This window comes from Penicillium mononematosum (assembly GCF_028829835.1).
Source record: "Penicillium mononematosum strain IBT 11891 chromosome Unknown utg000002l:1.0-8112719.0:1.0-8118358.0, whole genome shotgun sequence".
Lineage (NCBI taxonomy): Eukaryota > Fungi > Ascomycota > Eurotiomycetes > Eurotiales > Aspergillaceae > Penicillium > Penicillium mononematosum.
In genome coordinates, this window is record NW_026643272.1 from 6,213,395 (window position 1) to 6,232,375 (window position 18,981).

General features: G+C 49.4%; 9 protein-coding genes across 9 annotated transcripts; 3 read left to right on the forward strand and 6 right to left on the reverse strand.

The window, feature by feature from the left end:
• Window positions 1-138: 138 nt before the first annotated feature.
• On the reverse strand, window positions 139-2,592 carry N7519_004150 (WD40 repeat domain-containing protein; the record flags this gene model as incomplete). The annotated part of the gene is made up of 4 exons (XM_057290926.1): window positions 139-513; window positions 648-1,705; window positions 1,967-2,257; window positions 2,301-2,592. 4 exons carry the CDS (start codon window positions 2,590-2,592, stop codon window positions 139-141), a joined length of 2,016 nt encoding a protein of 671 aa, XP_057152128.1.
• A 633-nt stretch (window positions 2,593-3,225) lies between these two features.
• On the forward strand, window positions 3,226-4,443 carry N7519_004151 (Rab geranylgeranyltransferase BET4; the record flags this gene model as incomplete). Its single annotated transcript, XM_057290927.1, has 4 exons — window positions 3,226-3,234; window positions 3,286-3,393; window positions 3,444-4,026; window positions 4,079-4,443. 4 exons carry the CDS (start codon window positions 3,226-3,228, stop codon window positions 4,441-4,443), a joined length of 1,065 nt encoding a protein of 354 aa, XP_057152129.1.
• Window positions 4,444-4,906: 463 nt separating this feature from the next.
• Window positions 4,907-7,852, forward strand: N7519_004152 (putative GTPase activating protein (Gyp5); the record flags this gene model as incomplete). Its single annotated transcript, XM_057290928.1, has 4 exons — window positions 4,907-4,951; window positions 5,024-6,001; window positions 6,060-6,737; window positions 6,791-7,852. The coding sequence occupies 4 exons, from the start codon at window positions 4,907-4,909 to the stop codon at window positions 7,850-7,852; spliced, it is 2,763 nt and encodes a 920-aa protein (XP_057152130.1).
• A 497-nt stretch (window positions 7,853-8,349) lies between these two features.
• N7519_004153 (Dabb family protein) lies at window positions 8,350-8,862 on the reverse strand (the record flags this gene model as incomplete). Its single annotated transcript, XM_057290929.1, has 2 exons — window positions 8,350-8,562; window positions 8,728-8,862. The coding sequence occupies 2 exons, from the start codon at window positions 8,860-8,862 to the stop codon at window positions 8,350-8,352; spliced, it is 348 nt and encodes a 115-aa protein (XP_057152131.1).
• Window positions 8,863-9,519: 657 nt separating this feature from the next.
• On the reverse strand, window positions 9,520-10,891 carry N7519_004154 (4-hydroxyphenylpyruvate dioxygenase family protein; the record flags this gene model as incomplete). The annotated part of the gene is made up of 3 exons (XM_057290930.1): window positions 9,520-9,904; window positions 9,996-10,160; window positions 10,218-10,891. The coding sequence occupies 3 exons, from the start codon at window positions 10,889-10,891 to the stop codon at window positions 9,520-9,522; spliced, it is 1,224 nt and encodes a 407-aa protein (XP_057152132.1).
• A 631-nt stretch (window positions 10,892-11,522) lies between these two features.
• N7519_004155 (Ctf8 family protein) lies at window positions 11,523-11,798 on the reverse strand (the record flags this gene model as incomplete). The annotated part of the gene is made up of 1 exon (XM_057290931.1): window positions 11,523-11,798. The coding sequence occupies one exon, from the start codon at window positions 11,796-11,798 to the stop codon at window positions 11,523-11,525; it is 276 nt and encodes a 91-aa protein (XP_057152133.1).
• Window positions 11,799-12,701: 903 nt separating this feature from the next.
• Window positions 12,702-13,292, reverse strand: N7519_004156 (Cnl2/NKP2 family protein; the record flags this gene model as incomplete). The annotated part of the gene is made up of 1 exon (XM_057290932.1): window positions 12,702-13,292. The coding sequence occupies one exon, from the start codon at window positions 13,290-13,292 to the stop codon at window positions 12,702-12,704; it is 591 nt and encodes a 196-aa protein (XP_057152134.1).
• Window positions 13,293-13,991: 699 nt separating this feature from the next.
• On the forward strand, window positions 13,992-15,353 carry N7519_004157 (Histone acetylase complex subunit MRG15-2; the record flags this gene model as incomplete). Its single annotated transcript, XM_057290933.1, has 4 exons — window positions 13,992-14,149; window positions 14,383-14,611; window positions 14,729-15,116; window positions 15,196-15,353. The coding sequence occupies 4 exons, from the start codon at window positions 13,992-13,994 to the stop codon at window positions 15,351-15,353; spliced, it is 933 nt and encodes a 310-aa protein (XP_057152135.1).
• Window positions 15,354-15,846: 493 nt separating this feature from the next.
• N7519_004158 (ARMH3 family protein) lies at window positions 15,847-18,258 on the reverse strand (the record flags this gene model as incomplete). Its single annotated transcript, XM_057290934.1, has 8 exons — window positions 15,847-16,555; window positions 16,614-17,021; window positions 17,074-17,408; window positions 17,464-17,576; window positions 17,645-17,798; window positions 17,852-17,932; window positions 18,001-18,123; window positions 18,175-18,258. 8 exons carry the CDS (start codon window positions 18,256-18,258, stop codon window positions 15,847-15,849), a joined length of 2,007 nt encoding a protein of 668 aa, XP_057152136.1.
• Window positions 18,259-18,981: the final 723 nt, after the last annotated feature.

Here is an 18,981-nt window from a genome sequence, read left to right on the forward strand (position 1 = left end):
AAAACGAGAACATCATAATTCAATTCCTCACAAAGAATAATAAACCTACCCAAGTTCTCTCTTGCAGCACTAAACTAATAAAAATATAAGCGTTTAATGATAGTGAGAGTACCCAGTACTCAGACCCAAGAGACAATACTAACGAATGACTTCACAACCGGACTTCTCAATGCCCTCTAGGCCCTCGAGAATCTCGCTTCCGCCGAAGAGTCCACAAGTAGACGTAGTGCTTGCCCTTCTTCCAGTCCAGACTTCATGGAACTTCACAGTTTGATCACTAGACGCGACAATAATGCACCCTTCCTCCTTTGTTCGTGTGCACCACATTCCACCTTCTTTCTCCTTAGGAGTGACCATCCGAGCACCGCTCTTGCGGTTGCCGGTCCTGCGCCCACGGGTCGGAGCTCCTTGTTCTGGAGACCGAGACTGGGTCGACGAGGACGAGGACGAAGCTGAGGATGACTGACTGTCCGGACTACTGAGAGTATACACCAGAGAAACGAGGGACTTTCCCTGGATATCTTATTGCCCACAGTGCTCTTCCGCAGTCGAAGTTGCTGATTGGTGTTTCCGGGCCATCCCAGGTGGTTCCATAGGGCCCCCCAGGGAATGACGGCCACTTGTGCGCAGCTAGGCCAGGCAAATACCGCGATTCGGAATGGGTGATTTGGCTGCGCATAACCGAAAGTAGCGGCGACCTCACGCCGAGTTTCGCTCCATATGAGACTCGTCACCTGCGCGAAGACATTGATGCTTGCGAGACAGGCTCCGCTCCGGGTGTGATAGAAGTGTATAGCCTTGTCGTTAGTACCTCCCCCCGTCGCAAGCAGAGACGGCTGCCATGGCGCAAATGCAATTGCTTTGACCGCAGCGGAGTGCATCAGACGATGTCTCTGACGGCCATATGGGACCAGAATCGTTCGTCCACCACCGGAAATTAGAGTGCCTGCATGGTTTAAAAGCGCGGCCGCGGCCGGGGGCTTAATGGGAGCAGCAAGCCACGATGGGAGAACAGGTCGTCTAAGAAACGTTCGTCTTCTTGTGGTGCCCAGAGGAAGGTATGGAAATACACCGAGGCTGAAGCTGCTAGGTGAATCCGGGGGCGTAATGGTTGGGACCGTATAATTTAAATGTTGTGGTGGAACAATCTCGGCCAGCTCAAAGAGAAGGCAGGCGTTATCATTACCGCCCGTGGCAAGGTACTTGTCATCGGGTGACCAAACCAGTCCACAGATTTGTTGAGTGTGTGCACAGATCTTGGCAAGAAGCGTCATGGACCCGTTCCATTTCCACTTAGCCTGGTCTTCTTGGTCAGACCATTCCACCGAATAGTACCAGATGTTTCCAAAGTCGTCACCGACAACAATCTCTTCTGCGTCGACTTCCACATGCATGAACCGTTCTGAAGGTCGCCGTGATGTTCTCGGCCTAAATGCCACGCATGTAAGGGGACTGGGATGACTGATCTCAAACCGGGGTTGCTTCTCGAATGTGCTCCATAGAGACAACTGGCCAGACCGCCGGGCCACTGCAAGAATGCTTCGCTCGCCATCCTCAGAAGAAAACGACAGGGAGGTCACATAATTAGAGGGGTGCAGATCTGGAAAGGGGGGGATAATCCACTCCATGGCCTTCAGACCAGAGATATACTTGATGGCACAGGCCCACAGCCAGTATCCCAGATGTTGTTGAGTATGCAAGAGTGCTGCAGTAAAAATCGTCCTTGAGGAAGGGAGCATCAAGGATTCGAAAAGGCTTCGGTGGGACAACCTCTTTTCTGGCAGGAGATTTGGGCCCTGGGTAACAATCCGAGTCAGTTGATGCCGTGGAGAAGGCTGTAGATACTGCCAGTCTCACGATTTCCAAAAGTTGGATTAAAATATCATATATGTTTTATCTGTAAATAGTAAATATGTTCCAAAGGTAGGGCCAGGGAATGGCGGTTGCAAACTACAGTTGCACTTACAACGCTCCTTTTCAACTTTCTTCCAAGCACTGTCCTTCCACTCAAACGGGGAGAGGCGCTCGAAGTCTGGGGAGGCTGGATTGAGGGGTGCATCCAGATACCGCAGACAAGTAGTACCTAGCTGTCGAGTCGTCGGGTCAATTCCCAAAGCAAGCGCAAGTCTCGACTCATGGATTTCTTGTTCACTGTATTTTGGTTTCTTGGGTAAGAACCGAGCCACGAAAACCGGGGCAGCTGATGATCCATTGGTCGAAGTGGTTGGCGTGTTATCAGGAGCCGCACTAGGGGGAACTACCAAGGACCGCAGAAGCCCCACCTACGTTCCAGACTGCACCGGAGCTGACGTGTCTCAAAGATTCATGTGTAGCGTCGTCGTCCGTGATATTGCCATCAGTGACTAGACGAGGCCGTTGATGTGGGATCTGCTGAAGCCGAGTTGGCTGCTGGGGTCTGTTGGCAGCATAAGTCCTACGCGGGATTGAGGGTAGGAACGGATCATCACCGGGCGGAAGTCGTCGAAGCAGTCTCTCTTGAGGCGAAAGACGCTGCGGATGCTTGGCCACACGAAATGTTGTTGATGTTGGTTCCACGAAGTCTCGCTTTGGGATAAATCTATCAGGCGACATCGGACTTCGGAAAGAACTTCTTGTTACTGCTGCATGTCCAGCGTTTCTCACTCTGCTGCGACCTCTTTTGGGTGACGAAACCTGATTTTCTTTGGAATGAGGGACGGCTGTCAGAACAGGCTGGGCCTTGGGCTTCGACAATGATGATTGAGAAGCTGGTGTTTCAAAGAATGGCAAATTGATAGTTGCAAATTCAGTCAATTGGACAGGTTCACTGTCCTTGGAAGACTCGGATCGAGAGTGTGAAGTCAATGGATGTTTGTGACTGCCTGTAGAGGTTTCCTCGAAGGAGTGACGTTGCATATCTACCATTGTGCTGGATGCAGGTCGATAAGCTGTATATGAGTAATGGTCTAGAGCTAAGAAAAGGAATGTATAAGGAGGCCTCTCTTCCAAGGCATAGCGGCAAGACGAGAAAGACGATGAAGCAAAAGACAACCTTGGAGTCCCCCAAAGTAGAAAGAGTGCTGATCACGTGAAGCTATACAAATGGGAGTTTACGTAAACCACCCCACCGCCTCGTGCACCAATGAGACAATTCAAGTTGACCTGGGGCATCTGATTAACACGAAGCAACCTGTCTACATATGTAGGTAACGCATTTTGCTTATTTATTATTGTCAAAGAGCAAAAATGCCCAGTGTGAGATCAACTCCGCATGGCTGTACCGCTCCGGGCTGACGATTGCGATAGCATGGTGTGCCACGATACAAACCAGTTGAGAAGTCCGGCGAAGCACGACAGCAAGAGCTGCAGAAGATAGAAAATTACAAGGACCTTGAGGTTTCCGTATCCAAAAAGGTTGGTCATCTTATAGATTTCACCTACAAACAGAGCCTCACACAATACAGGTGGCTGAGCATGAGTACACAATCGAGACCTTGAAAAAGATCTCCGAGCTGCTGTCTAGCAATCCTGAATACTACACAGCCTGGAACTACCGCCGGCAGGTACTGCAGTATCAATTCTCCCAAGCAGGAGGCTCGGATGATGAGGCTGCTGCCCATTCAATCACGGAGTTAATCATGAATGATTTGCATTTTCTGATTCCCCTTCTCCGGAGCTTCCCCAAGTGCTACTGGATCTGGAACTATCGTTTATGGCTGTTGGATGAAGCTCGCCGTCTACTACCACTTCCCGAGGCCCGGCAAATCTGGCAGCAAGAACTCGCCCTTGTGGGTAAGATGTTGACTCTCGATAGCCGGAATTTCCACGGGTGGGGTTATCGACGCTTCGTGGTTGAGACCTTGAAGGAGCTTGGCACTGCCGAAGAAGCAAGAAGCATGACTCAAAAGGAATTTGAATATGCCAAGAAGATGATTGGAGCCAATCTTTCCAACTTCTCCGCGTGGCATTACCGGACAAAGCTTATACAATCCCTTTTGGATGAGCAATCTGCCAGCGATGACGATCGGAGAAGAATGTTGGATGATGGTTGGTCTCACCTGTCTTAGGAGAGTCTGACTTATGCTAACTTGGTTTTCAGAACTATCCCTCATTCATCAAGCATTTATTGATCCTTATGATCAGTCACTTTGGTTCTATCACCAAAATTTGATGTGTGTGTTTGACCCGTCGATGGCGGAACGAACTATGGCTCCAAATTTGAGCTCGTCCGACCGGCTGCAGTACATTAGGAATGAGATTGAAGAGATCCAGGAGATGTTGGATGGAGCTGAAGACTGCAAATACATCTACCAGGCATTAATTGAGTGCACTCTTCTCGCATCTAAGGTTGAAGGCAGTTTGTCTTCTGAGGATAGGGACCAGATTCTGAGCTGGCTATCAGAATTGAAGAAGCTGGATCCATTGCGACGAGAAAGATGGCTTGATTTCGAGAAGACCTTTTAAGGTTGTGAAAATAAATAGTTACATACCTCCAGGGCTATGAATAGAGGACTATTTGTTTATTGACCCCTTTACCCACTCTGGAGTATACCACCATAAGACATTGAATTCCTAAAGAAAACAAAAATACCACATTAAGACATTCTTATAGCATACATATGTAGTAAATCTATAAATATAATATGCATATTAAGACATGTCTGCGTAGAATATGCAAATGCATTCCCAACGTCTTCGACCTGTTCCGCCCTGGGGCGCCAATCAGCGTACCTGGCCGGTCGAATCACTTGAAACTCGCCAAAATCCCTTCAATTCCTTCCTCATTCCATCTTTTTCTTTTTTTGCCCTTTTTCGTGAATTCCACTCCCTTGCCATTTTCTGTCTTTTAGCTCTTCTGAGCCTCTGCTCTCTTGCGATCCTATGGGGTGTTCCATCTCCTGATTGTTGTGGGGTCATCTAAACAGCTATGGCCGACATGTCTACGTCTAAACACAGTCCCGAATATGAAGGGGTAAGTGGTTAAGACTCAGATCTTTCCAAAACCCAAACTTGCCTTGACACGAGCTTATCGCCATTCGAATAGGAGTCTTTTGATGACGCCCTTGAAACAGCCGAAATCCAGGAGAACAACAACCTCAACGTCACCATCCCCAAGTCCACTTCCACCCGATCGCTGACCGACAGCCCTCCAATTGGCTCACATATGTCTCCGGAATCGACGGAGAAACCTCCGTTCCCTTCTGAATCGCAGGACGAGAAGAAGACCGAGACCGTCGAGGGGCAGGACAAGGATGGCCAGGGCCTGGATGGACAGAATGACACGAAAAATAAGAATAAGAACAAGCGAAAGGGGAATAACCAGGACGAAGGAACGGATACCAACGATGAAAATAGCTATGACACCGACGATGAGGTGAACACCGCGACCGATGAGCCCACCCAGGGTGACAAGCCGGGGCAAGGGTCCGAGGTTACGCAGACAGAGGTAGAGAAGAACGGAGAAGATCATGATAAGAGCCCACTGCAGAAGTCGCCTCTACTCACGTCCCACCGTTTGTCAACATCGTCATCGCTCGACGAGGTGAACCTGATGAACAGCAAGGAAGACGAACCAACAGACAAGGCACAACGCCCAGGGGACAAAACAGAACCGCCTCCGTTGCCTCCCAAGGACGAATCAGCCCCTCCGGCAAGCGTAGGGCTGATGGGTCTGTCTGGTGGCCTGCCCTCAGTCCCATGGGCGCCTCCTCCAGTGAACAAGAATCCGCCTATCCCCCCGCCAGCCCCTCCTCGAAAGTCTAGTGGCCCCTTCGCGTGGTTCTCTCGAAGCTCGACCTCGAACACTGCGAAGGACATCAAATCCCCACCCGCCTCTGCCAGCCGACGCAACACTGCCACCTCCGTATCGACCCTTGGCAGCAACCTAGACCAGATCGCTCGTGATGGCGACGACGTCTCGAGTGTCGGTTCGAAGAAGCCGAGACGCAATAGCCTGAAGGATCAATTCAAGATGCTGCGCATGCGCGAGGAGAGCCATGCGCAAGAAGTCGATCAGACTAGCGTGCGATCGGGCCAGGCCATCAGCCAGTCTGGAGCTAGCCCCCCCTATCATCCCCGAGGAAGGAGAGCAGGGTATCTTGGCAGCATCAGGAGCTATCTCACCTTCAACGCCGGTCGCTCCTGGGAGAACAGGTTCTGTGGCTGATGCTTCCACCCCCGTGGACTGGGAGATGTGGCAGCACCTTGTAAATAACGGGCCCCAAGCCTTGGCAAGCTCAGAGGAACTGAATGCCGCTATCAAACGAGGTATTCCTCAGACGATCCGAGGAGTGATCTGGCAAATTTTGGCGGATTGCCAGACTGCTGAAATGGAGGACATCTATCGAGACCTCGTTGCGCGTGGCACAGCACAAGAAAAAGATGGACGAACAGTAAATGGCACTGAGACTACGTCGTCGCGCTCTTCAGTCCGTTCCCACCACTCGGGTTCCGGGTCGCGGTCTAGCAGCGCTGCCCCTAGTCCATCTTACGAAGGGGACACAGATAAGTTGTCCAAGGAACAGGCCTCCAATGACGCCGAGCGCCTGAAGAAAGCAAAGACAGACGCTGTTGCGCTGCAGAAATTGGAGAAGACCATTAGGCGAGACTTGGGTGCTCGCACTAGCTACGCGAAATACTTTGTTTCCCAGGGCAGCCAAGAAGGCCTCTTTGGGCTGTGCAAGGCATACGCCTTGTATGATACGGGAGTAGGATACGCGCAAGGCATGAACTTCATTGCCATGCCATTGCTGTTTAACGTGAGTATACCTTGAATCAGGCTGACTGGCTCATTGGCTAACGATTTTCGCAGATGGATGAAGTCGATGCTTTCGCCATGATGGTCAAGCTGATGAACAAGTACTCTCTACGAGATATGTTCATTCAGGATATGCCTGGGCTTCACCGTAGCCTCTACCAATTCGAGCGACTTCTAGAAGACCTGGAACCCGCTCTCTACTGCCATCTCCGGCGCCGTGGAGTTCCTCCTCAGCTGTATGCCACACAGTGGTTCTTGACTCTGTTCGCTTACCGTTTCCCGCTGCAGCTGGTGCTTCGCATCTACGACCTGATCTTCGAGGAGGGACTAGAGACCACCATCCTCAAATTCGGTGTTGCGATCATGCGACGCAATGCGGACGCACTACTTGAAATGAAAGACATGAGTGTGCTCACTACTTTCTTGAAAGAGCGTTTGTTCGACGCCTACATCGACAAGCAGCCATCCACCTCGTCAATTCTGGAGTCAGGCTTCTTCGGAAGCTCCGGTGCCTCTGATAAGGAGATCTACCGATCCGACATCATGGTGCAGGACGCCTGCGCCATTCCCCTCACACCAGAAATGCTTGCCACCTACACCGCCGAATGGGAGGAGAAGACTCGAACCGAGAAAGAGCGTGAAGTCGAACTAGAACACCTGCGGCACACCGTGAGCACGCAGGGCGCGCGTGTCCGACTTCTTGAGGAACGTGCTGAAGCATCGGACAAAGAGCATGTGCAATTGGCCTCTGAGTTGGTACACGTTAAGGTCGAGAATGAGGAGCTGCGCGACCTCAATGATGCGCTGCAACTCCAGGTCACCGAACTCAAGAACGTGGTCGATAAGCAGCCGGCCGAAGTGGAGGAGAAGCTCCGCCTGGAAATGGAACGGATTATGAAGCGGAATATTGAAGTGCAAAACGAGAACCGTGCGATGGAAGAATCAATGTCTGAGATGGAGAAGGAGTTGGTTGCCACGAAAATGAAGTGGGCAGAGGTAAGATATCTCCTTCAATATTCAGCATGGGATGCCGAGACTGACGAACTCGAACAGATTTCCGAGAACCACGAGAACCTCCGCCAGAAATGGAGCGACCTTCGTCGTGCCCTTGACTGATCATCTCGTTGCTTCTATTACCCCTCCACCCTTCAATCCCGGATAACAATATCCGGTTCTGTATATTTGGAATGCCCAATGTGGTAGCGAGGATCTGCGATCACGTCCTATGCGCATTTGCACCATACTTATGGGCCGGGTCATTTGCTTCTGTCCTGATTTCCTCCCGGTACCTGCTTCCCCCTTTTTGAGCCAATATTATGATTTGCAACCCCCTTTACGACCCTCTTCTACAAGCTCTCAGCATGCCCATTTTGGAAGGCATCGGTGTTTTGCTACCTGTTGAATTATATTTGCTTTAGTGTGTATGTCTATCTCGGATCCTCGGGCAGGGCGTACTAGACGTATGCAATGTACATCATCAATGGACTGTGTTCTCTTATTATCTACATGTAGCTTCCGCATGTACCAGCTCCCTACCTTATCTCTATTCTCTCTTTATACGAAGTTCAAACATGCACAAAATCCCGATCTCTCACTCTATATTCTCAGGTCCATTACAGAATATTCTCGTAGTAACTCGTCAACACATCCTCCTTGACAGGCCCAGCACAAGCCTTGAGAGCCTTATGCGCCTCACACTCGTTATCATAGTACTTCATATCCTCCATCGAAGCAAAAGTCGTCTTGACAGACACGTTGTACCCCTTATTACGAGGATCAGGGATCGAAGCGCCAACCGCAGCAGCGAGGATGTATGGCTTGCCGTCCTAAAAAAAAACACCCGTTAATAACCGTTCAATTGCGTTTCATCCCGATAATTCCCTTTCCTTCCGAAGGGCTAGTGCAACATCGTACATGTATTGTACTAACCAAGCAGCATGGACTACACAGGGCTATATGTAGACTGTATAGAAGAGACAAGATGCACTCACCTTAGTAGCGGTCTTCGCGAGGACCTTGTACTGCTCCAGTACGCGGTCGCGATCCGCCTCGTTGGGGATCTTGAAGAGGGTGATTCGTTCGATTGGGGCCATTGTTTTGAGGGTGTGGAGGGTGAGTCGGGACATGGATATCGGGGTAAAGGGGGATATTTATATGTTCTATGGGGTTTATATGGCGGGGTTAAGGTTATGACTGGTTTCCTGAGTCCAAGGTTTCCGTCGGCTTGTGGGGTGAAGACGGAGGAGAATCCGTTCATTGATTTCGTTAATTAATGCATGTCTTTTTTCTAGGGTTAGTTGCTTTGACATTGATTGTTTTCTATATCCTGTCTGTCTTCTATATCGATCTCTTCAATTGGGAGTTTCTTTTGGTTGTTAATAGGGCGGAATGGTGTTGGTTGGAGAGCGCGCAATTTCCGCTCGGGTATTTGTTGTGCGGAATAGTCGAGGATGATGGGGTTATATAGGCGTGCGATGGATATTTAAGTGCCTCGGTATATTATTTAGACCATTGCCATCATGCTATAGAATAGACTACACAAAATATATCTATACGGCTCACTATGTGGCCTACTAGAAGCACAGGACATCAGTCTCGGAACTTATTAGCTTCACTAGACTCCTTAGTTTGGATATGACATGGCGCTTCTCTTCTCTCCCATGCGTGTTCAATCATCCCATGCTCTGTGTACAGAACCCTAGTACAGAACCCTAGTACAGAACCCTCGCCTGGAAAGGAAAAGCAAATGGAAGATCCAAGATCACAAAAGGAACCACTGATGGTCACAGATTCCCACGAAGAGCCTGCTCCCTCTCAAACGCCTCGAACAAACTCTTGAAATTCCCAGCCCCAAACCCATCAAACGAATTCCGCTGTATGACCTCTATAAACACCGTTGGCCTATCCCCAACATGCTTGGAGAAGATCTGAAGCAGGTATCCGCGCTCGTCGAAATCAACCAAGATATTCAGCCGCTCCAGCACATCTACATCGGCTCCAAGCGTCCATGACACTCGTGTCAGCCGTTTCCGCAGATCGGCATAGTATGTAGCTGGTACACTGAGAAACTGGACACCGCGCGCTTGGAGCCCAGTTACGGCAGCCACAATGTCGTGCGTGCGGAAGGCTATGTGCTGGACACCAGCGCCATGGTAGTAGTCGACGAATCTGTGAGAGTTAGAAGGGTTGTATGAGGGTGGAGTAGAGGAGATGAGAGAAAAAGGAGGAAAGGAAGCGAAAAACGGGGCGCCTTGCATACTCTTCAATCTGTGACTTCTTCTTGCCTGTTGCAGGTTCATTCATAGGCATCTTGATGGTTTCGTTTGGGGAAGCGATGACAATTGATCGCATCGCTGAGTACTCGCTGCACATGTCTTTATCGTCGACGGTCCAATAGCGATGGAAGTCGAGGCATTCCTCATAACTAAAGCTCATTTGTTAGAGCGGCAATTCCAACATGGACGACATTGATTCTACTCACTATTGGACAATGCCGTCCACACCTCCCCACGACTGATTCCCTACACAGTGATCAATTTCGAGAATCTCGATGGGCGGTAGAAGCTGTGTGATCGGATCTTCGCTATCAAGCAATTGATACCCAGGCAAGAATGGAGCATCCGCCGAATACCGCTGACGATTCACCAGAGAATGTACGGTATCCCCGTACGTTCCAACCGTTGCGGACACGATCAACCCATGTCCCTCGACGGCAGACGTCCGCGGCTCGGCGATGGCGCGAGCACCGTTCGCAACAGCCCGCTTCCATACAGCTTGTATATCGCCCGCGATCCGGAAAGCGACGTCCTTCACCCCGTCGCCATGCACGGTCAAGTGTTGATGGATCTCAGCCAGCGTCGCCCGCTCATAACTCGAAGCCTGGCGCAAGAGACCGTCTTCTGAGCCTTCGTTCGGCGGACCACAAACTGGCCCCGTAAGGACGAAAGTAGCGCCACTGTTGGCTACAACATAGCTCACGAGATAGGGCGAGCCGGTTTCCGGGCCGCGGTATGCAATGGGGCGGAAGCCCATGCGAGTGATCCAGTACGAAGCGGCTTGTTTGGGATTGCCGACGTACCAATGGATGTGATCAAAGCCGACATACTCGGGGCCCATCTTAGCGGGAAAGATATCTTCATTTTCAGGGACGGTCATGGTTGGTGCTGTTGATTGTGGCTGCGCTGGTATCGGTGTAGGTGTGAACTGAGAAGCATGTCATCCCTCCAGCAGTCCTTGGCGCCGGTATAAGTTGCGGTCAAGTTATTTATGAGTGATTTTGAAGACAGCTGGGTCGGGATTGAGGAGAAAAATAGAATGCTGGTGAGGGGATCCCTGCCCAGACGTGTCACATTCCAAGCCCGCATCTCCGGATCAACCCTGGAATAGAGAGAGATGGCTATCTAAGATAAACGTATGAGGCAACGCTGAAGTCATCCATTCATGACAATTCCTTCTGCTGTCTGTGCGGGCTGTTGGCCTTATGGGGAAACAGAGCTTTGTCCTTCTTTGGTGAACCTTGGTAGGTTCGAATTCAGGCCTGTATACCCGCAGAAGCCGAATTGATGTTTTCGCGCACCAAAGAGGGTCAATGCTGTAGAGAGAAGCCGCTGTTCTCCGTAGCAAGCGCGAGGACAAGTTCAGTTGAGCTGGCCATGCATGTAACCTTTCATCCAAGTCCTGCGGCTCCAGTTTACGTTGTAAACAATGGATGCCATCTGCAGAAGACCCCATCTCGCCAGTTTATCCCATTCCAATGCAAGAAAGTAAAACCTCCAACCCAGCCCAATCAAACATTAGTCACGGGCTCTGGCCGACTCTTGAAGAAGATTTTATAGCGCACAATCTCCACAACCTCCAGTTCCTCATCCTCCGATGCCTGGCGTTTTCGTAGCACGGCAATCGGCCGTGGCAGTTTCTTAACTTCCCCAGTCATCCGCTGGTACCGGCCAATATACATGTAAGCGCGCTTCATCCATTTTGTGTCGTCTGGGTTGTGGACCGAGTAGTCTGGGAACATGAGTTTTCCGATCGGAGTTTCGAAGGTGGAGGCCGGATTGTCCATAGAGGAGTAGTCTATATCATCCTCTTCGTTCCTGAGGGGACATTGATTGTGCCCTGGAGCTCGAGAAGGGCCAGGCCCGAGGGTGTTTGAAGGAGTGTTGGAAGGGGATTGTTCGGTGTTGAGGCGGTTGCTGTCGCCGTTACCGGGCTTGAACAGTGTGGTTGCAGCTTTATGGAGGGCATGGTGTAACTAGTGAGTCCCAAGTGCTGTTCAATTGAAGTTGAAAGGAGGGAAACGCGAACGCGGGACGCGTTTGGCTTTCCCCACACTCCTTATCGCGAGATTTGGGCATTGGATTTAGCGCAGCATACATTTTACTATTATTATTCGTAGAATTGATGGGATTAATAGTATGTACATGCCAATTGGATACATAAATCCTCAATAGTCCACGGTGTTTCTGTCTTGGGAAAATAGTCAATACTTGGTCCAAAGCCATCCAAGAATCCAAAAGTCCAAAAATTCAGTGAGTTAATGCATTGTAGAGGTAACAATGATGTAGATTTGCTACATAGTTTTGGCGTAATAGAAGCATCCAAATCATAAGAGTGTAATAGATGGCCTTTCCAAGAGAACAATTTTCGTGTCGCAAAGGGCAGTTATCTTGATTCCCTACAATATAGCTCTGAAGGCAGAAAGTGGCGACGACGCAGCGTTCAGTTTTGATAGAACCAGGATACATGCGTGAATTGGCAGGCAACGCTCAAAAAGACTAGGATTCAGATACCACAGCGCCCGTGATATTGTGCCTTGTATCTGGACGTCAATATGTCAGCTAGGGTCTTTTAATTGGCAACATTGAAACCACGTACCAATAGTTCAGGGGTATTTATTCAATTGCAAATAACGAATGGTCACAATGCACAATGCACAATGCCCAATGCATAATGAGTCAAACCCATGTCAAGACGTGCTACTCTTATAGCAAACATCTTCAAGGTTCTGCAGGCCCTTGATAGCCTCTGCAGCCACATCTTCAGCAGTCCCAGCTGGACCCTGTAATTTGCCGTAACGGAGATCGCTCATATCCCCAACAGTCGTATTAAGTTGAGCCAGAATCTTCGCAGCCTCTTGATCAATACCAGCAATTTCATGCTCGATATTAGTGCTAGCCGTCTCCATTTCAGCCAGGAGACTAGCCACTGAGTGATAATCTTCCGGTGCAGCAGTAGATGGTTGGCCGAACAGATGAAGATCCATGTCTATCTCACGCTGCTCTTCCGAATTGGACTCGACTCCAGTGGCTGTGATAGCTTTTCGGAGCTCTGCTCTCTGCCTTTCACCTTGCTTGACCTCATTGTCGATGCTTTCATTGACTCGGTCCATGTCCTGTTCTCGGATCTGTTGTAACTCCCGGTACATAGTCCTGATGTGTGGATGGGCTCTCAAGCGTTTTGGGAAGAGCTCTGTGAACTTTTGCAGCGACATGACTGTCGGTAGCGGGGCTGGAGAGAGCAAGAAATTGCTTAGGATGGACTCCTCGGAAAGAGGCATGATGAATGTAGATGTAGTAGTGCAGAGTATGCAGATATGTAGAGTATGTTTTTCCTTGGAGACTCCGTTTGTCGCGAACCGAAGTTGACAATTATTCTTCACGTGAACAAAGAATATGGGAAAAAGATGAATAGAAGAATGGAAATCAATTTCTTATTGTAAATAAGAATAATTGTATGAATTAGTTGTCAATGTAAAAAAGAGGTGACAATAAGCTGCCGCGCCTAATTTCTTCCAAGGGGCCCATTTGGCCCATCTTCGCTTGTTTTCCTTCTTTTTCCACTCGACTTCATCTACATCTACATCTACATCTACATACACCCTCAACCTCTCTCTTCTAAACTTGATTCTTTCTATTCCTTGAGCTGGTCTCTCGTCTGATCTAATCTTGTTCCCTTCTTGCACCTTCTTTGCTGAATCAAATCTGCTGTCAAAAAAAAAGCCACATCTTGTATTGCCATTTGTGCATCTTCCTCTCTTGTCCTTGCTCAAGTCTGCAAGATCTATTTGCAGTCTTACAATCTATTGGAGTCTCTGAAGGCTTCCAAGATTCCTCTGATCGTGGCTGTTACCGCCTGTATCACACCCTTTTCCCGCAAGACAGGGAACATCTTGACATCTCTACGCCTTTGAGCTTGAAGGTTTGCAACCTGTCATACCAACTTCAACACGCACATCTTTCACCTTTCTCCGACAAAAATGGCTCCTATTTCTATGTATAGCAAGGATGAGAAGGTCCTTTGCTTCCACCATGAGATCCTTTACGATGCCAAGATCCTGGATGTTCGCCACAAGGATCCCAATGACAAGAAGAGCCCCTTTGAATACCAGGTCCACTACAAGGGCTGGAAGAATACGTAAGTCTGGCTTGTTTCATTTCTTCCCTGTTCATCTACATCCTGGCTGTGATGTTGAGATTGCTCCCCCTCCACTCTTGGAAAGTTTGTCCGGGCCATTACGGAAGAATTGGACCTACTCTATGTTATGCAAAAAATGCCTCTTGTTTCCTATTTTCTACTGCACATGTTTTTGAGAATCAATATGTCCAAGATTATTCGATTCATGAAACAATTTGCTAACATTCGACCAGTTGGGATGACTGGGTCCTGGAGGACCGTCTTCGCAAGCACACTGAAGACAACCGCGAATTGGCCAACAATCTGCGTCGCGAGGCTGAAGCTTCTTTCCGTCTGAAGAACACCAAGAGCACTGCTAAGAAGCGTGCCGGTTCCGACCGTGACTCTGTGCGGGACAGCGAGGAGCGCGGCTCCGTGCCCGGCCGTGGCACCAAGCGAGCCCGTGATAGTGATATCGAAAAGGTATACAATTACCACCTCAGTCTACTAAATATTGGTTCAATAGAACCAATACCAAGAAAAAAAAAGATTACAAAGGAACTATAACATTTATGATCACATACTAACAATCTGCAACAGGAGGAGAGCTTCAACCTCCGCCCCTCCGTCCGCATCATTATGCCAGACAACCTGAAGTCCCTACTTGTCGATGACTGGGAGCAGGTCACCAAGAACCAGTGCGTCATCTCTTTGCCGGCGAAGTACCCAGTCCGCCAAATCCTGCAAGACTGGCACGAGGAAGAGCTTCCCAAGCGGGCGGGCTCATCTGCCGACGAGGACGTGTTGGAGGAAGTGGTCGCCGGGATCCAGGAGTACTTCGACAAGTGTCTGGACAAGATTCTTCTCTACCGCCACGAGCGCCCCCAGTACCGTGGGCTGCGCAAGAAGTTCGAGGCTGCCACCGGGGACCTGGCCGATAAGGGCCCCATCGATGTCTACGGAGCGGAGCACCTGATCCGCTTGTTCAGTATGTATCCCGTTCCGCTTCACCTTACTTCGGGTTCAGTTGTGAGGGTCGAGGATCGTGCTAATCTGTGTTTGTATAGGCACCATGCCTGAGCTGATTGCTCAGACTAACATGGATATGCAGGCCACCAACCGCCTGCGAGAGGAGATCTCCAAGCTCTCCATGTGGCTGAGCAAGAACTCGGAGAAGTACTTCGCCACCAGCTACCTGCCGGGGAGAGCACTCACTGAGTGCTGAAGAAGCTTTTCTTCGTGGGGAGGGAGGGAGGGAGGGGGGCTGCTGTTTCTTTTGTTGCCTGCGTTGGGGTGGGGGTGGCCACCCCTTCAGCAGCGACTGTTCTTTTTTTAGTTTTTTTAAATTTCGATTCGTGAAGCGGGGGCCCGGCGGCCCGGAATACAAAATACGTTGTTTGACTATATCTTAATCTTCAAGGCGTAGAGTATTTCAAGGTTTTCGTGGGATTGCGAAGTCACGGTGTACTGGGAGTTGAGAGATCGAACTCTGAAATCTCTATGATATTACTTGGTTGTTATCATTGAAGCAAGGCAATACTGACTTTACTCTGAAAAAGGAGAAATATGAATTCTTAACTGGATATCTTCATAGAAAAGTCAATGACAGCACCACTACATAGTGAACTAGCTTTCCACAGCCACTCACAACCATCATGAATCCAGATCAAGATCCCAGATCCATAAACTAGAAAAAGAAAGAACCACAAACCCGACACCTAAGCAACCAGTTGCCTAGCATCATCAACAGCACACCGCGCCGCACGCTTCAATTCACTCTTCCACTCCGCCTCACGCCACTTAGCCCAAGCACTCAAACCCTCAGGCGGCTGAATACTCAGCGTATCATAGCCCTGCTTAATGATACGATGGACCTCACGCGGGGAGAGATTCTTCTTCCTAATCGACGGCAACGCCACCGGCGCCGGCTCATCAGCTTTAGGACTAGCAACAGTAGCAGCAGCGGTATCCACACCCTCGGAATGGAAGAGGAGGGTGTAGAAGTGAGTAGACACAGATTGGAGTGTGTCGATAGCTGCTGAAGTCACCTCGTTGCTTTGGGAGATTGCATCGGCTGCCTTGGAAGAGGTTGGGGCGCCTGCTACATTACCGGAGCGCGACAATGAGTATGCACCGCGGAACTTGGAGATGATGGGGCCTGTTTCGACGAGCTTGTAGAAGAGGTCGTCGTAGGAGGCTGGGTCTGGGAGGAAGGTGTCGCCGCCTGAGACGCAGAATGCGATTAGGTCTGCGAGGGAGGTGGTGAGGGTTTGGATCCTGGGGTTGCTGGTTAGATCGGAGGCGTAGGTTGTTAGGAAGCGCATGAGGGAGAGTAGTGTCCGCCAGAGCTCGGACCAGTGGTACGTGAGGCGGATCTTGTTTTTTGAGAGATATGTTAGGAGGCGGAGGGTGATTGCGATTGTGTGGCTGGGAGGATTGTTAGTTATGGCATGGCTAATGAATACAATATGTGGTTGCTTCATACCTGTAGATGTTGACGTCGAGGCGCCGGCGAAGGTTATGTGTAATAGTATCGATGGCGATATCGAAGATGACGGTTGCGAGGACCCGGTCTCCGCTGACTAGCGGGAGGTAGGGCTGTCTCTGTCGACAGATGCGGACCTTTCGCTTGACATCTTCGCTGCAAATTTGCTTGCAGATGGTTGGGTCTTCGACCAGAATGCGAAGTGTAAACAGGTTTAGTTCGGCATAGTGCCCGACCCGCGGGGATCGATATGCATGTTGGAGAAGATAGGAGGACAATGAGAGGAAGCTCGAGAAAGGAGGTTCTTCCCCGTTTTCTGGTCCCAGATGAACCAAATGATAACCAAAGAGCTTATTGGCGTTTGTGAAGTCGTATGTCGCCATTAGAATTGCGGCTTCTTGTGCCGGACTGCCAGGATTGTAAGTTTCAAATCAAAGGATTCTCCGCGGACATAACTTACAGATCAGCGAACATGGCCTTGGCTTCTTCCGCTGAAGGAGGGTTCGCTTTGTCCCTGGCGCCAGGGGCGAACGCTCGTAGTCCAAAGAAAATCAATGTGTTGGTCAAGCTCCAGCCCTCGGGAATATCATCCTGGACAGCAATGTAGCCGTTTCGCAGGCGATTACAGGCCAGCCCGACACCCTTGGCAACTTTTTCAATACTTGACTCGTTCACAAAATCATCAAGTCGAAGCTGGTAGGGATTTTGGAATTCAAATTTGTTGTAGTTTGCCAATAATCCCAGAAGGAGGAACGGGTCGAACACTTGCAGGGGATTATCAGAATCAGAAACATACTATTGGCAACTGTCAGTTATTTCCACACATAGAAGCAACATGAGTAAATCAAACCTTCATAAGCGATGGGAAAAGATCCCTGTGTGTAAGATAGGAGACCAGGCTAGTCTTGTATGCTCCGCTGGTCATAGCAATAGCCGTCTTGATAGCCTTGAGTCGCACATCAACTAGGAAAAAAAAAGTTAGGATCAACTGCCATAGCCTCGGTTAAGGGCATAACAGATAAAAGTCTTACAGCTACTGCCATTGCGAATAATTCTGTCCAAGACGGCCACGAAATCAGGAATGACATGGTCCACTTCGTCGAGTCCTGCAAGAACAGTGATGACATCCGAACTTGGGTTTGTGTATTTCTTGCTCAGAATGCTCGTCAAGAAAACAGTCAATGTCTGTCAAAGAGGTTAGAGAATATGCTCCAGATACTGATCATGAGGGTTCTTACATCTAGGGCATAGGAATCCGCCGGCGCGACCCCAGCTGCTGCCTCGCGAATGGCACGGACAAAGAAACGCCGAGTTTGGATCTAGTTATTGCATCAGCTGTTTGAGTTTACCTTTTTTTTTTCGGGACGCTTTCTGAATCATGGTTTACCTGTAGACCGATAGTATCGTCTGGGCTCAAATTGTCCAGGATAGCATGGAGTTGGTTCCGGTCTGGAGGTAGCAAGAAGAGTTCTCTCCAAAAGCCCTCCGAGGGCTCTGCATCATCTGCTGCCTATGAAGAGTATGTTAGCAATATCACATAAAGCCATGTTTATGTTCATACTTTGAAGAGATTCTCATAGAGCTGGACAATCTTAGGTTTGAAGGACTCTGGTCTACTCTGCTGGGTAAGGGGTGAGGCGTCCATGGTATCAGACAGAATGATCTGCAACGGTTAGATCGCCAGCATTGGACCTCGGAAACCAAAAGAGTAAGGTTGATTTAGAGTCGAGTTGATTCAATTGCTTCGAGGTGGAAAAGGGACACCAGCCACTTTGTCAGCGGATCCAGCCACATGTCCTCTACACTTGGCAATATGTTTACACGTTGGGATAATAAAAATGGAACAATTTTCAATATACACCGTATTCGTATATTAAATTGGTGGATCTATGCAGCCCATCTACATTTTGATACTATTCCCCGCCACTTAGCTGCGTTTGGAGGTGTGGCATTTTCATGAGGGGTGAGCACCTCCCTCCGAGGAACGGAATTCTCCGCGGTTAGTGATGACTCAGCTTCCGAAAAACGCATTGGATGACATTGAGATCATTCTGTGAGTTGGTCATCTTGTCATTTTTGACTACATATGTAGATATATTGAATAGGCAAAGAGGAAACTAGCTGACCCGCCGAGTAAGCCACTTGATTAGTCTATACTTACCAAATCACCAATTCGAATGGCGCCACAACTGCCGTTGCTGCCCGTGTGGTGTGTAGAAATTACTTGATGCTGATTGGTTGCCTTTGCGTCATGCAACTGCCTTACGTAATTAACTCGGGGCCACGGGGGAATCCTCAAAACAGTCAGAGATTCTTCTTTGCTTTTGTTAATCAATCCTTCCATTCCACCATCTTTCTCTCAAAATCC